The 18,179-nt window shown below is 37.2% G+C and overlaps 1 protein-coding gene across 1 annotated transcript in view; it reads left to right on the top strand.

Annotated features, from left to right (window-relative positions):
* The first annotated feature begins 1,318 nt into the window (after positions 1 to 1,318).
* Positions 1,319 to 18,179, top strand: part of LOC131660246 (uncharacterized) — a 28,979-nt gene continuing 12,118 nt past the window's right edge. Inside the window, exon 1 of the mRNA XM_058929443.1 lies at positions 1,319 to 1,607. Coding sequence (XP_058785426.1) covers positions 1,319 to 1,607 — 289 coding nt within the window. The remainder of the gene's footprint in view (positions 1,608 to 18,179) is intronic.

Here is an 18,179-nt window from a genome sequence, read left to right as displayed (position 1 = left end):
ATCGTAATAGAGAATTGCAGAGAGAAAGAGACGAAGCGAGATCTTGGAAGACGAAGGGATTCAACGGTGGACACCATTGAAGATCCTCGTTCTCTCAATTGATTGTAATGTCTAAACTTTTTCATTTGTGTTTTTTGAATACTATGACAGGCTAAACCCCCCAATGCTAGGGGGGTGTCCCTGATTCGATCTGTAATAACTCTGGATTTGGTATTTCGTTAATTTAAAGTTCGTTTGTTCAAGTCAATTGTATAATGTTTATAATGCTTTCTTTATTGAACGATAAGGATTGTTCTGTGGTTAACAATTCGTAGGTCTACAATTGTTAGGGTTTGTATGCAATTGAACCTCATGATCATCACCTAGGACTAGGGATATAATTTGGTTATTCGGAAATTCTTGATAAATAAATGATTTGGTTTACCCGTTTTCTCTAAGGACTTAAGTAATCGGAGTTCAAATCAAATACGATTGTCACTAAGGACTTAGGATTATCATTCTTGAGAATGAATACTTGAACCACATGATCCGGTTAATGAAATCTACATCCAGAGAAAATTAGAGAAAGAATCACACACCCTACCTTAGCATTATTTTATCATATTCTCAAATTCAGTTTTTAACTTCCGTTATTTCTTAGTAGTTTAATCTCTTTCGAAGCAACACACCATATGAACTTTTGTTTAATTGACTGAGTCTAATCACTTGTGTTTCTTACGCAATCCTCGTGATCGATACTTGGGGTAAAACCCATTATTGCTACATCGGTAAAAATAGTACACTTGCTATTTTACCGATCAGAAATTGGGAGGATTCGTACAAATGACTCCCACATTTCTTATATGCGCTTCAAATTTATGCTCCTGGAACCGTTACTATTTTAGAGACCCTTCCGGCGCAATCTCCAGACGGAACGTCCCTTCAAGGAAATGTGATATTCCACAGGCTTTTCTGGGCTTTCCGCCCATGTGTGCAAGGATATTCATATTGCAAACCAATTCTTCAAATAGATGGAACTTGGTTGTACGGAAAATATAAAGGCACCATGTTGATAGTTGTGGCTCAAGACGGAAATAGTAACATCTTTCCTGTTGCGTTCGCTCTTGTGGAAGGAGAAACTGCTGGAGGTTGGGGTTTCTTTCTCAGAAATCTTCGGACACACGTTGACCCCCAACCTGGACTTTGCTTGATTTCAGACAGACATGCTGCCATCGAGAGTGCGTACAACAATCCAGCAAACGGGTGGCAAAACTCAACCTCAATGCATGTTTACTGTATTCGACACATTGCACAAAATTTCATGCGGGAGATAAAGGACATGGCTCTTCGGAAGACTCTTGTCAATGCCGGATATGCGTTGACTCAACTGACGTTCCAATATTATCGACATGAAATTGTAGCGGCAAATCCAGATGCAGGCAGATGGGTAGACAATCTTGCTAGAGAGAAATGGACCAGATCATACGACAACGGGAAGCGATGGGGGCACATGACTACGAATCTTGTGGAGTCTATGAATGGGGTGTTTAAGGGCATCAGACACCTTCTGATTACTGCCTTGGTGGAAGCAACATACTATAGGATGGCTTCTCTTTTCGCAAGAAGAGGTGAGCGTTGGAATGTAGTTATAGAATCCGGACAAGTATTCAGCGAAACATGCGTCAAATTCATGAAAGAGCAATCTGCCAAAGCCAACAACCACATTGTGACATCTTTCGATCGATTCAACCGGACCTTCAGTGTTAAAGAAACGATTGACCATAACGAGGGACTTCCGAGACAACAATACAAGGTTCTTATAGATGAAGGGTGATGCGATTGTGGAAAGTTTCAAGCCTTTCGGATGCCATGCTCTCATGTAATTGCAGCATGTTCGTATGCGCATCAAGATCCGTTAGCACTTTTATCTCCCATTTACAAGGCGGATACCTTGCTCGGGGTGTACAACAACTCATTTCAAGTGATGGCAAAGGAGGATTATTGGCCTGCGTATGAAGAGGACGTGGTTTGGCATAATGATAACATGCGGAGAAAGAAAAGAGGTCGCCCGAACAGCACCCGGATCACAACCGATATGGATCATGAGAAAATGGTACGAAAGTGTAGCATATGTCGTGAAGTCGGGCACAATAGAAATACCTGTCCTAACCGTGGATCAAATTCCACCAACAATTAGTTGTATGTCATTTGTATTAGTATTTGTATTTGTATTTGTATTTGTATTTGTATTTGTATTTGTATTTCTATTGGTAATGTATTTGTATTATCCTTTATTAAATCAACTAGTTATGTCTTTGTCACGTAGTGAAATTGTCTTCATGGCCCATACTGCTACTCTTTATTTTGGACAGTCAAATACGCATGCTTTCGTCTAGTCCCATCAAGTCAGTCATTTATCAGTGTGTCTGCATTTATCATACATGTTAGGCGTGCTTGTAAACAGTACACAACATCATTACTTTTTTCTACCCACTACTATTATAAATTAGGGGCTCCTATTGTTGAGTTTACACACAGATACACAAACTCCAAATACCAAACAATCATACAAACACAACCATGCTTCGCCGGACAACCATTAGGCCAGATGGATGTCACCGGACAACAGAGTTGCCGCCCCGAAGATCAACATGGCGTGCCGAACCTGAACCGGAGTATCACAGAAGGAACGGACATGTCATATTCTCACCCGTCAAACCTCCCATGCCGGTTATTTTTTGGAATATCTCTTCCGTCGAGCAACTCAAGAGGACTCTCATGAGTTTTTTAGAGGGGGGGTACGAAGCCGGCGAACAGATAAGAAGCATCAAGAGGCTTAAAACAAGGGCCGATGCTGTGAGTGGAGCAACTATAACTTTCTGGGATAACGTGGAATACGACATTGATGCCATTCAAATGATGCATGGACCTAATGACATTGTTTTAACCGTGGTGATTTCTTAGATGTTTTAGTTTATCTTTTTCTGTTGGTTATTTTCTATGTACCTTTTAATTAATGAATGAACTACTATTTTCCGTGAACGCTCGAGTTAGCTGATTCACTGATCTTATCTGTTGCAATTTAATATATATATTTTTTAAATACTTTAATATAAAAACAATTTTATTAATAAATAACAAAATTAAAAAAAAAATAGTATAGAAACAACTAAAAAAAAATTTAAAAAAATGGAACACACATAGGCGCCACCCTAGGTGGCTTGAAAGAAGAAAATGTACATTGAAGCCACCCTGGGTGGCGCATTAGTTAAGGAAAAATGGGCATTGGCGCCACCAGAGGTGGCTCCTATGTGGAGACCACCTCTGAAACCTGGTCATATGCGTAATTTTGCCGAAAACATGGTTTTTGATGTAAATTATTTATTAAACATGGTTATTTGGATTTTTTTTTCGAGTTTCAAGATGATAATGTTTGGATAGAGTTGAGTAGGAGAAGTGGATACTAATTTGCTATAGCCAAAGCCTCTTCCATATTGTTTTAAAAATTAGATTAAATCCAACCGTTGAATTAAAAATCGGAAAGATTATCGATCTGGATTGGTTGATGGATCAGGTGAGATGTTAAATTAGTAAAAACTGGTCAGAATCAACCAAAACCAATGAGCTGGCAGTTTTAGATAACCGACAGTTTAAATTCTTGCTTTATTTTTTCTTAGACAAAGTGTTTGGAATTTTTTTTAAAAAAATAAAATTAAAATATAGTAGATTTTGTTTAAAAATTATTTGGAACAAATTTCTCTTCTTAGAATTAAATTTAGTAATTATTTTGTTATTTAGTTTATATTGTAATTAGACTTTGTTCAAAATTTATTTGTTATCATGTCATTTAGTTTACTCGTATAGTTTGACTAATGACTCAGTAGTTCAACCAATAAACTAATGACCTAGTATCCTTTTTTTTTGGCTTTATACCACCGGTTTAGTCCGGTTCGGGGGCGAGTTCTGGCATCAAGTGGTTCCATCCCCCTCCCGATCGCAGTTGCGGGGGATCGAACCGTGGTTCTCCCTACCAAGTCCAGCGCCAATCACCACTGGACCAACTAACGATTGGTAATGACCTAGTATCCTTGTCGGTTTAAAAATTTGTCGGATTTTTAAAATATTGCAGTCTCACATTTAAAACTCATATTTTTGATATTTTTAAAAGATATTAACTAGTATTTCTTCCGTAGCTATTTATAAAAAAAAACACTCATTTTGTTATATATTATTAAAAAACATTAATTTTATGTAATTTAATTATTTTATTTTAAAAAATACATCCTTTCCAAAATAAAATTAATTATAAATGATATTTAATTTAATTTTTTTTCATCAACAACAAGCAATCAAAATTATTTTTATATTTTTCTATAGAACATATTTTAGAAAAGATACATAAATTTAAAATTTCTTAACAAATGTAAAATATTAATCTTTTATTATAAATTATTACCGAGGGAGGGAGTACTATTTATGGTAGAGGAGAGACACTATTAAAATAACTCATTAGAGTTTATCATATACTTATCTTATGTGCAATGCATAATCGATAAATTTTGAGGCTTTCTTATCCGATAAATTCAAGTGGATTTCGTAACACCTTATTTTCTTTAATGTATTTATTTAATTGAATTTCCATTTTTAATTATTTAAATAATTTTTATATTCATTTGACTGATGATTGGAGAATTGACTTGAGTATGTGATGTTTAGGTTTGATGGAGCATAGTTCTATTCATTTAATTAAATTAGTGGAATTAAGATAATAGTAAATAATGAGAATTATTATTAAATAAATAGAATTAGAGTCAAGAAGGATATTTTGGTGAATAAGGGAACAAGTGAGGGCATTGTGGGAATAACTAGTCAATGGGGATTAGGTTTCTAATAAAAAAGGGGTTAGTAGAGAGTTTTTGGGTTAGCAGGTGAAAACAAAATTTTGGAAAAAAGGAGGCTAGGAGAACAAGATTGAGAGAGGGAAAAAACCATTGATAGAGCTTGAAATCATTGTTGAAAATCCAAGGTAAGGGGGGAGATTACTCTAAATATGATGTCAACTGCATGATTGGGTAGGGAGAAGTCTTTAATCTCCGTTATAATTTTCTCTATTCTTCCCAATGATGAATGATTACTGAGATGAGTGTGATTGTTGTGATGACATGAAATAATTGATGTCAATATGGCAGAATTAGTGTACTCATTTTACCATGAAAATTACATGTATTGATTCATAAAAGTTGTAAAAGTTATGTTTATATGTGCTATGTGTGATTGGTGCTTAAGGTATTAGAAATCATGATAAATTGATGGATTTTAAGGGTAATTGATGAGTATGTAATGGTTTGATTGTTATATGTTAATTCATTGATGTATTCTGATCAATTTGGGTATGGGAGGTGGAAAAATCAAAGTTGCGATAATTTTGTTGCAGAAAAACGCAGAAAATTGCTTTTGCTATAGTGTGACGGTCGTCACGCGTTAAAGAATTAACGGTCGCCAGCAAAGGGGACAAGGAGACCGCCGTGATCTCTAGAGGGTGACAGTCGTCACCCTCATGACGAGTTGGTCATCAGGCTTCTAGAAGGGCGTTGTTTGCTTAATTTTTGTGTTTCGAGCTGTCTGTTTGGAATTTCGATGTTGTTTGGTTGTTTGTGTAACACCCTTCTAAACCACAAGGAATATTCGCAATATAATACGAATTAACATCAAATAAAATCACCAACAAGGGTATCACATCATTTCATCATCATAAATCAAAGCATATCATCTCGCAGCGGAATCCACAACTTTAAACATCTTTAAAATAGTTCTCATAAAACATCAATTTAAACTTCATGGTTCATGAGTCATAACTCAAAACATCAACATCAAAATCCTTTGAAAGGTAATTCATCAAAATGTCATTCAAATTCAAAATAATCAAAGTGAACATGATAGTTCTAAAACATAACAACCCATCGTGATGTTACGTATCAGAGCAAGACTACCTTCAATCTAAACAATGGTAAAAGGATGCCATGAAGCTATCCTCAAACATCAACGGACTACTCTTAATTACCTGCGCGTTACCCACGTGGAGGCAACATTAAAACAGAAAGGGTGAGTATTTCATAATCATTATGTAAGACATAAGGAATAGATATAGTATTTGTATACCATTAATCAACCATACATATACCAATACAACATATTCATCATATACTTATACTTACCCACACTTGCACATCATCATCTATTCACAACATCACCTTATGATTCAATCACAATTATCAATTAGGTACACCACATCACAAATAATCAATATCATCAAGTCATGCATCATCATAACAATGCAATGAAACAACAATGGACTCATGGATGTGGTACCAATTCATTACCGATGACTCTGTCACCGTCCTTCAAATATCCCCATCATAGGATCGATTCCCGCTTGGAACTAGAGCTCATCAACAAGTTGCACTCAATCCGCACAATAGGATTAAGGGCCATCACTGGATCAAGGTCCTACAACATCACTGGACTTTCGTCCTACAATTATGCTATGAATGCATGATGCTCAAATTACAAATTCAACGGCCACGACTAGTCAAAATGGCATCATCATTCTTGTATTCAACAAAGTCATGGCATTATCCAAATATACAACTTCACAATATCTTAATCAACTCAACACACAATCATCAATGCATCACGTTCTCAATCATCACAATAACATTCACCAAAATTAAATATAGAAACACAACAATTCTCAAATCCTAGTTGCATACAAAATGCCCTTTAAACCCGCCCAAACATGCACAGTAAATTCCCAAAAATTCTAATAAAATATAACTTATCATATTCTGAAATCAATTTTCAAAAATATAAATTTTCGTTTTTCAGGGATGCGCTAAGCACGACCCTACCGCGCTAAGCGGGCTCCTATCTGTAAAAAAACCCCTTTTATTTCACAGAGCGCGCTAAGCGGGCTCCTTCGCGCTAAACGGACTATGTGATTCTGCAAAAAATTCATGCGCGACCTGCATCAAACCAGTCCCAATCCTTTGTCCAAAAACTAAATTTTAACATTATTTCTCTGTGATTTAAGGCGTATTAACCTATTTCTAACATGTATTAATCATTTTAAACACAAAAATACAATTATTCATTATATTCCCAATCATCTTCATCAACCCTAAACCCTTTAAATCATGTTAATGGAGGATTTGAATCTAAATCATGATACCATTCACCAACACAAAAAACAGCAACATCATATATCACGCAATCATAGAAATCAAGCAATGCATCATGGTAATTCCTCAACATCATCAATTCATCATAACATCCCAATCCAAAACCAACATACAGTTATCGATCCCTTAAATAAAACATAATAATTAGGATAACCCCCTTACCTTAGATTATTAGCCGAATTGATTCCTTCTTCAAATTCTACGGTTGATCTCCTCTTCTCTCCTTTCCCTAGCTCTCTCTTCTTTTCACGCTTCTCCAAAAATTCTTCGTCGAATGTGAAGGGTAGAAAAACACTTAGAAAGGGGGGGTTTGAATAAGTGTAGTTTCAAAACTTGTAAGATAAAAACAACTTGCACAAATATTTTTATCCTAGTTCGTTGTTAACTAAACTACTCCAGTCCACCCTTGACAAGGTGATTTACCTCAACTGAGGATTTAATCCACTAATCACACAAGATTACAATGGTTTTCCACTTAGACAACTTCTAAGTCTTCTAGAGTATTCTGATCACAACCTGATCACTCTAGAAACAACCTGCTTAGATACCCTCTAAGACTTTCTAGAGTATTCTGATCAACCTGATCACTCTAGTCCTTTACAAATTAATGTAAACAAACTCTAAGAGTATTATAATGCTTCTTACAAGCTATAATCACAACTGTGATATTTCTCTTAAAGTTGTAAGCTTAATCTCACTAAGATATTACAACAGCAATAAGTGAGGTTGAAGATGAAGTTATGAGAGCTTTTTGAATTTGACAGCGTTTCTGTATATTTGCGCAAGTGTTGTCTTCAGCTTCTCATCAGAACTTCTATATATAGGCGTTTGAGAAGATGACCGTTGGGAGCATTTAATGCTTTGCGTATTCCATATAGCATTGCATTTAATGTTTCACTCTTTTGTTAACTACCTCGAGCCTTGCTTTCGCTGTGACTACTGACGTTGCCGTTAATAGCTTCTAACGTTCCTTTTATCAGTCAGGTAGCCTGCCATCTTGTACTTGATTCTGATTTGATCTTTTGTAGATACAACATTTGAATCTTCAGAGTCAATACAGCTTGGTGCAGAGCATCTTCTTGTCTTCTGACCTTGAAGTGCTTCTGAGCGTGATACCATGAGAACTTCAATGCTTCTGCTTCTGAACTCAAGTTCTTATGATGCTTCCATAGACCATGTTCTGCTTCTGCCTGACCATCTTCTGATGTCTTGCCAGACCATGTTCTGATGTTGCATGATGAACCTTCTGAGTCAGTGCTTCTTGCGCTGATTTTGTGCATACTCATTATATAATTCCTGAAATGGAAATTGCATAGTATTAGAGTACCACATTATCTCATACAAAATTCATATACATTGTTATCATCAAAACTAAGAATATTGATCAGAACAAATCTTGTTCTAACAATCTCCCCCTTTTTGATGATGACAAAAACATATATAAATGATATGAATTTTCAATCAGAATATCAGACGGCTAAAGACAATTACACAGTTATAACAGAAGCATATAAACATAGTGTGTGAATATGTCTCCCCCTGAGATTAACAATCTCCCCCTGAGATAAATAATCTCTCCCTGAAATAAATACTGGAAGAAATTTATAATAAAGGACTTCCCTGAGTATTTTCCATTTCAGTTGAGACGATCACATATGCTTAGATCTTCAGAACATTCATAGCTTCTGCTTCTTGCTTCCATAGGACAGCTTCAGAGCTTGAATTTCTTCTTGGATCATTTCATGCTAGATTGTATCAGAACATTGTTGAATGTACCAGAGCATCATCAGAGCATCTCTACATTCTAAAATGTTACAAAACAAACTACACGACAAAAGTCAGAGCATGAATGAATCAGAACATAAAATATGTATCAGAACATATAATATGTATCAGAGCATGAATACTAATGTTTCAGAGCATATTTAGAACAAAAACATGCATCAGAACATTTAAGGAATAAGAAAGAGTTAGAGCATATTCTATCATCAGAATATCATAACATTCTTCCTTCTTGCTTCTGATCTTGAAGCTTCATAGCACTCAGCTTGCTTCAATTCCAATGAGCATGTTCTTTACAGAATTGCTTTTCCCCATGCTTTTCCCATGTGCTTTTCCCCATGGTTTTGCTTCTCATGTTGAGCTTTTTAAGATTGTCTTCAATCCTGCAAAACACTTAAAAACACAGAACTTGCAGATTCTTGTTAGAAGTGTAGAGACTTTCTCCCACCAATTGATAATATAAATAAGATCATTTATCACACATTTTCTCCCCCTTTTTGTCATAACATAAAAAAAAACACAAAAGATTCAGATGAAAAACAAAACAATATGAGAGAAAAAAAAGGATAATTTCATTGATAACAAGGAAGAATTGTCAGAAAATACAAGGAAGATGCATAGAAGACAGATGCAAGAATCAAGGAAACAACTAAGACACAAAGGACTAAGACGACCCTAGCTTAGACATAATCTTGGCCAGCATGTCATAAATCCCAGTGTTGCTCTCAGTCTGCCTCTCTATGAAAGAGTGAAACTCAACATTGGTGTCCTCTTGTCTGTTCATGCGAGAAGCTAGCTCAGCTTGGTTCTTCTGAATAACCTCTAGAGTCTTCACCAGAAGAGAGGGTTCACCAGAAGAAGCTTCACAGCTTCTGTCCAGAGGGACAACATTCTCAGCAGCAGCTTCCATAGTCAGATCATCATCATGATTTTCCTCAACAGGAATAGTCTCAGCAGGACGATCTTCAGCATCAGCTTCTTCCATATGAGCATCTTCTTCATACTCAGGAACAGGAAGATCATAATCTCCATTCTCAAGAGCTTGAAAAATAGCAGCAAGATTCCTTGGAGCAGAAGGACCTTCAACTTCTGGAGGATCAACAACTTCTGGGATGACCATATCAGGGTCCTTCTTAGAAGGATTTTCCCTTAGAAAATCAAACAGCCACTTGAAGTCTCCAGTCAGAACTTGATACTTAGGTCTCCAGACCACAATATCCCTGCAAGGGTTGGCTTCTAACTCCGCAGAGATTCCCGCTACAGCAAGTTCATCAATGAATTCCTTTTCTTCAAGACAAAATCTTCCACCAAGATGAGTAAACTAGAAATCTTCTGATTGCCTCACAAAGCTATTTGGTCGAGGAGCAAGTTCTACACAAATTTCCTGAAGTTCTTGAAAATAAGCATCTGCTTTTCTTCTGAAGATTCTCCAGAATCTTCGCATAGCAACATCATTTAATCCAGCATGATGAGCTATTTTGAGAGTGTCAAAGACTCTTCTGACATTCCTCTTTACCATTTCATAAATTACACCAATAGGATATGCTCGGCGGGATTTTATTTTTGTTTTGGCAAAAACAGGTTTTGGGACAGAATAGGGTTGAGGTTCTCTATCAAGACAGAGAGATGACTCTGCTTCATTCTCAGATTCTAACACTACCAGCTCAGGTTCAGGACGAGGCTTGGGTGTGTAGTTGCAGTCACGGAGCAATTGCTCATGTGATGTAGAATCTGGGAGGTCTGCTACAGAAGGATTATTTTGAGAGGTGGATGGAATGGGTTCATAGTTTGCATGAGGTGGGGGTTGAGAAGTGGATATATTTGTGTGAGGTAGAAAGAGAGTTTGAAGAGGTTCAATTTCAAGAACAGGGTTTTCAAGAGCCTGGTCAGAAACAAAGTTGGTTTTGGATGGAGAGGGAGGAATGGGAACATTTGTGATGGGTGAATGAGAAGGGGTAAGAGTATTGGTTACAGGAGAAGAAGAAGGTGTGAGAACATTGATATTTATGGGTGATTCTGATGGGGATTTTTCTGGTTGATTTACTGGTTCCGGGGTTTGAGCAATATTTATTGGTGCAACTTCTGAACGTAAAGTAGGAACAGAATCAGGTTCAGAGAGATGTATACCTTTGGACACCTTCTGAATAGCCTCAACCACAGCCTCCAGCTTCCTTTGCTTCTTACTCTTCTGCTCTTCCACAATCTTTGCCTTCCCAAGAGAAATTTCTTTTCTTCTGGCAGAAGCCAGTTTCTCCTTTTCACTATTAACAGCCTTTTGACCTTCAACATTTTGAGTTGCTGGTCCTTGGGTAATTCCTTCTGGCTGATTCATAGCTTCTTGAGCTTCTTCTTCTTCAGAATCTTCTAAAATAAGTCTTCTTCTCTTCTTGGTTGTCTTCTTCTCAACAACCACATTTTTTATTTTCTTTGTCTTTTTCTTCTTTCTTTTCTCCACTTCTTCTTCTTCTTCTGCTGTTTGCACAACAACAACATTTGCTTCACCCACATCTTCTTTCTCAGTAACTTCTTCAACAACAGCTGCATCAACTTCTTGTTGAACTTCCTTCTCTAGGTTAACAGAAGAATGATCAAATTTTTGCTTTGTCCTTCTTTCCTTCTTGACAGCAGCATTAGGTGCAGCTTCTGAAACATTTTCTGAAGCAGCAGGCCTGGAAGAGGAAACTTTCTTGCGACCTCCTTTAGCAGGAGCAACCTTGCCTTCTTCTTCATTGAGTGAGTTCAAATATTCAGTTCTGACTCCTGGCAGCTCACTTCTGAAGAAAGACTCAAAGTCAGCAAGAACAGGATTTCTTCTGCTTCTTGCTCCAGGAAGAGGTTGAGGAGCATTCTTGACAGCTTTAATCACATTCATCTTTCTCAGCATGAGAGCATTCAAATAGCTTCCTGTATCAACAACAAGATCTTTGATGGTTCCTTGAGCCTCCAACTCCTTAACAATCTTGGAATGGACCAGAAGATTTGTAATGATTCTTCCAAAAGGAATAACGTTACTCTTCTTCGTTCTGAAGGCATTCCTGGATTCCTTCACAGCTTTGCACATATGTTTGAAGATGATATGGATGATATCAACCTTTTTCTTAGTGGCAATACAATACAGAATGTATTGATGCTCTCTGTTGACAAAGTCAGCAGAATGGGTTGATTTCCTGTGGTAGAAGCACCCTAGAAGAATTTTGGTCCAGATTTGAAAAAGATCCTTCATATCTTTGACAGGCTTGTTATACTTCCCATTTGTATAAAGAGTAGACAGACAAGTTCATATACTCCTTCAGCAGTTCTTAGATCAAACATCATTCTGAGGATCCCTTGAGTAACAACAACGAATTTTCCATGAACAAAGGACATAATAGATGTAGGGGTAACAACAACATGCACCCAGAATTCCTTTACTAGTTCTGGATAAACAGGTCCACAGAATTCAGCGAATAGAGATGTCCATCCTTGAAAGATCATATCATCTTTAAGATGAAACTCATGTTCTTCAATATTGTCAAAATCAACCATGAGTTCACATATAACTTCCAACTCATCTTTGGGTATAGAACATGTGATAACTGGAACGATTTGTTGTTCTACTTCTGGATGACGTAGAGAAACCGAGGAACCCACATTCTGAGAGGATGAGGCGGCCATTTGAGCAGCTTTGAGATTAGAACAAAAACTGGGTTTGCGCTTAGGGTTAGAGAAAGAGAGCAAAGAGGTTACAAAAAACAAGTGCACAAGGAGAGAGAGAATGGGAGCGAAAAGAATAGACGTTATGATTTGAAATATATTTATAGAGGCAGATTTAAAAAAAATGCAATAAAGTTATGAGAATGAACAGTTACAGAATCAATTGAAATCAATTGCATTAAATGATGAGTGACGTTAGGTGAGAGAACGTGGTAATCGAAATGATTTACACAGTTACCTAGGGCGACGTCCCATCAGATTCACTCACGCTTTTACCAACCGTGCAAACACGTGTTCGCCATCAGAAAACACTTGATGACAGCTGTGTTGCATTGAATTTGCTTCTGATGATGAATAGAGCTTTTTCATCTTCTGATTCTGGTCACTGATTCTCACTACCATTCTTTAGAAATTATCTAGTTCTGATAGGATCATCTTTCTTTCCAAGAATCACATCTTCTGAGTGAGCTGAGGTGAGTCTAGAAGATCTTCTGACTGTTGGCTCTTCAGAAATTCTGAGATTCTCTAAAGATGCAGCAACTTGATCTTATGATTCTTTACTTCTGAGATTTTCAGCTTCTGAAACTTTGCTTCTTGGTTGTACAACTTCTGATATATCAATATCTATATCTGCAAAATTCTCAACCTGCTTTGGCTTTTCAAGACCAAGCTTATCATCAAATCTGATATTGATTGATTCTTCTACAACCACTGTTTCAGTGTTGTATACTCTGTAGCCTTTTGAGCGTTCAGAATATCCAAGAAGGAAACATTTTTGTGCCTTAGAATCAAACTTACCAAGATGATCTTTAGTATTCAGAATGAAACAAACACATCCAAAAGGATGAAAATATGAAATGTTGGGCTTTCTGTTCTTCCACAATTCATAAGGAGTCTTATTTAGAATAGGTCTTATAGAGATTCTATTCTGAATATAACATGCAGTGTTTATTGCTTCTGCCCAGAACTGCTTGGCCATATTGGTTTCATTGATCATGGTTCTGGCCATTTCTTGTAGAGTCCTATTCTTTCGCTCTACAACTCCATTTTGATGTGGAGTTCTAGGGCAAGAGAAATCATGGGCAATACCATTTTCTTTGAAGAACTCCTCAAAGAATCTGTTCTCAAATTCGCCACCATGATCACTTCTGACCTTTATGATTTTGCACTCCTTCTCAGATTGAATCTGAGTGCAGAATTCAAAGAACACTGAATTACACTTGATCAGTGGTTTTTACACATGTTTTTACCATTATTTTTAGTTGCATTTGAAGTATTTTAATCAGTGTTTTATTTCTTCATTCCGCATTTTACGTTTTAGTTGTGTGTTTAAGTGTTTGCAGACTCAGATGAATGAAGTGGAGAAAATCAGTGCGAAACGTGAAGAAACTGATGAAAAAGCACATGGCCTGGCCAAACGCGTCTCCACACGCGTGTGGAGCCTGTAAAAGGACATCCTGCTGCTCAAACGCATCCCTAGACGCGTGTGGAAGTAAAATATTGAGGTCTGCTGAGCAAACGCGTTCCCAGACGCGTCCCAGACCACCAAACGCGTGCCCAGACGCGTCCCAGACTACCAGACGCGTGCCCACACGCGTGTCAGCAGCCAGAATTGCAAAGGAAATTGTCCCTCTGCCCAAACGCGTCCCAGGACGCGTGTCATGTGAGCCAGACGCGTTCCCACACGCGTGTGAACGTGATTTTTTGGCCTGTTTTGCTGAAAAGCCCAGAATGACAGTAATAAAAGAAGGAGATCGCGTTTGGACAAGGGTTGGAGAGTTTGGAGTGCGAAAATACATTAGAGAGGCTGGAGAACTCAAGATTGATGCAAGGAGTGAAGGATTCTATGAGCATTAGCCATTGAAGATCTGATTCCTTCATTTATCTGTAATGTCTACAATCAAAACTATGTTTTTTGTTATTATTATGAGTAGCTAAACCCCCATTGCTAGGGGGTGACCCTGATTCTGATTGTGATGAATTTATTCAATTGATGCAATAACTATTTTACTTTTCATATTTGTTAATTTGTTCTTCATCTGTTAATAATGCTTTATCCGTCGGAAAAACGGATTCTGAATATGAATGAATAGTGTAGTTGGACGGCATATTATTTGTGGACATGATTAAGAACATATAATATCTATATCACCTAGGACTAGGGATATCATATTGTAACCGGAAATTCTTGCTATTGGAATGCTTGATCATAATCGTAATTATCTATGGACATAGTAATTAGGTTGTGAGGTCAAAGATCTTTTCACTAAGGCCTTAGGATTAGATACTCTAAAGAACCGGTAATTAATTATGAAAAGAATGTTGTTGCATTGAGGCAGGAAATTCGTTGCATGAAGAATCATTCACCGTCCCTAGCAATCTACTCATCTCTGTTCATCGTTCTATTATTCTGTATATTTAATTTATTTGCAAAACCAACCAAAACCCCTTTTGAACTTTTGTTTAATTGAAATACTGATAAAACTCTGTATCGTCAAGCAGTCCTTGAGATTCGACATTCGGGGAATTTTCCCTTTATTACTACATAGGCAAAATAGTACACTTGCTATTTTACCGATCAAGACTCATCCTTGTATTTTAAGAACTTTACCCATGTCCAGCGGTTATAATCATCTACGATGACTAATCCATATTTCTTCCCTCTGACAGATGCTGTTTTGACTGGGCCAAACAGATCAATGTGCAGAAGTTCTGACGGCCTTGAGGAAGAAACAACGTTCTTAGACTTGAATGTAGGTTTGGAGAACTTTCCCTTCTGACATGCTTCACAAAGAGCATCTGATTTGTATTTCAGATTAGGGAGTCCTCTAACAAGATTTAGTTTGTTAATCTGAGAAATCTTTCTCAAACTAGCATGTCCTAATCTTCTGTGCCAGACCCATTGCTCTTCAAAAACAGACATAAGGCAAGTCACCTTCTACTTCTCAAGATCAGAAAGATCAATCTTATAAATGTTGTTCTTTCTCTTGCCTGTAAATAGGATTGAGCCATCCTTCTGACTTACAGCCTTGCAAGACTTTTGATTGAAGATTATGTCATAACCATTGTCACTTAATTGACTTATGGATAATAAGTTATGCGTTAATCCTTCTACAAGAAGTACATTAGTTATGGAAGGAGAGTTACCAATACTTATGGTTCTAGAGCCAATAATCTTGCCCTTCTGATCTCCTCCAAACTTGACTTCTCCACCAGATTTAAGCACCAGGTCTTGGAACATAGACCTTCTTCCTGTCATGTGTCGCGAGAACCCAGAGTCTAGGTACCATGACATTTTGTGCTTTGTCTTCTTTGCAGCCAAGGATATCTGCAATAGAAATAATCTTTTCCTTAGGTACCCACATTTTCTTGGGTCCTTTCTTGTTAGTTCTTCTCAAGTTCTGATTGAACTTGGGTTTAGTATTATAAGAAATAGGAGGAACAACATGATAATCTTTAATCTGAGTTTCATGATATTTCTTAGGTTGTGTCACATGCTTTTTGGTGTGTGTTATGTGAAAGCTCTTGGCATGTGATGTGTGCCTAATATCATGGGAGTGGTCAAACTTAAATTGGTTATACAGAGGCTTGTATGATATTTTCATATCATCTACAGAATCAAGCTTGTATTGGGTTTCACCCTCATAACCAATGCCAACTCTTTTGTTTCCAGAAACACCATATATCATAGAAGCAAGGTGACTTCTGCCAATACTTCTAGATAGGAACTTTCTGAAGCTCGAGTCATATTCTTTCAGAATATGGTTCAGACTTGGAATGGATTTTTTTGAATCAGAAGGAGATCCAACATTGTTGGATAATTTTAAAACTTTTTCTTTTAATTCAGAATTTTCCAATTCCAGCTTCTTAGTCTCAAATTCAAATTGCTTTTTCAGCTTTTTGTATTTGATACTAAGATGAGCCTTGAGTTCCAGAAGTTCAGTTAAACTGGAAACTAACTCTTCTCTAGATAGTTCAGAAAATACCTCTTCAAAATCTGATTTTGATGTAGATTCTGATCCATCATCCACTGTGGCCATCAGTGCAAGGTTTGCTTGCTCGCCTTCAGAGTCTGGTTCTGATTCTGATTCGGAATCATCCCATATTGCCATAAGGCCTTTCTTCTTATGAAACTTCTTCTTGGGATTCTCCTTCTGAAGTTTTGGACATTCATTCTTGAAGTGTCCAAGCTCATTGCACTCATAATAAATGACCTTCTTCTGGTCAGATCTTCTGCCTCCAGAAGATTCTCCTCTTTCAGGCTTCTTTGAACTTCTGAAGCCCTTGAACTTCCTTTGCTTGCTCTTCCAGAGTTGGTTTACCCTTCTGGAGATCATGGATAGTTCATCTTCTTCTTCTGATTCTGATTCTTCAGAATCTTCTTCTTCAGCCTGAAAAGTGTTAGTGCATTTTTTATAATTAGATTTTAATGCAATAGACTTACCTTTCTTCTGAGGTTCATTAGCATCCAGCTCAATTTCATGACTCCTCAGAGCACTGATCAATTCTTCAAGAGAGACTTCACTCAGATTCTTGGCAATTTTGAAAGCAGTCACCATAGGACCCCATCTTCTTGGCAAGCTTCTGATGATCTTCTTGACATGATCAACCCTTGTGTATCCCTTGTCAAGAACTCTCAATCCAGCAGTTAGCGTTTGAAATCTTGAGAACATCTTCTCATTGTTTTCATCATCCTCCATCTTGAAGGCTTCATATTTCTGGATCAAGGCAAGAGCTTTAGTCTCCTTGACTTGGGCATTTCCTTCATGGGTCATTTTCAATGACTCATATATATCATAGGCAGTTTCCCTGTTAGATATCTTCTCATACTCACCATGAGAGATAGCATTCAGCAAAACAGTCCTACACTTATGATGATTTTTGAATTGCTTCTTTTGATCATCATTCATTTCTTGTCTTGTAAGCTTTACACCATTAGCTTTCACTGGATGTTTGTAACCATCCATCAGCAGATCCCATAAGTCACCATCTAGACCAAGAAAGTAACTTTCAAGTTTATCCTTCCAATATTCAAAGTTTTCACCATCAAATATTGGTGGTCTAGTGTAACCATTGTTACCATTTCCATTGTGTTGCTCAGTGGAAGCAGATGTATTAGGTGTTGATGGATCTTCACCAGCCATCTAGATTGTGTTTTTCTCTTCCTGAATCTTTTCTAACACGGTTAAGTGCTTGCACCTAGAACCGGCGCTCTGATGCCAATTGAAGGGTAGAAAAACACTTAGAAAGGGAGGGGGGGTTTGAATAAGTGTAGTTTCAAACTTGTAAGATAAAAACAACTTGCACAATTATTTTTATCTTGGTTCATTGTTAACTAAACTACTCCAGTCCACCCTTGACAAGGTGATTTACCTCAACTGAGGATTTAATCCACTAATCACACAAGATTACAATGGTTTTCCACTTAGACAACTTCTAAGTCTTCTAGAGTATTCTGATCACAACCTGATCACTCTAGGAACAACA

This window comes from Vicia villosa, linkage group LG1 (assembly GCF_029867415.1).
Source record: "Vicia villosa cultivar HV-30 ecotype Madison, WI linkage group LG1, Vvil1.0, whole genome shotgun sequence".
NCBI lineage: Eukaryota > Viridiplantae > Streptophyta > Magnoliopsida > Fabales > Fabaceae > Vicia > Vicia villosa.
Note: the sequence above shows the minus strand (reverse complement) of the source record. Positions and strands in the feature narration are given on the sequence as shown.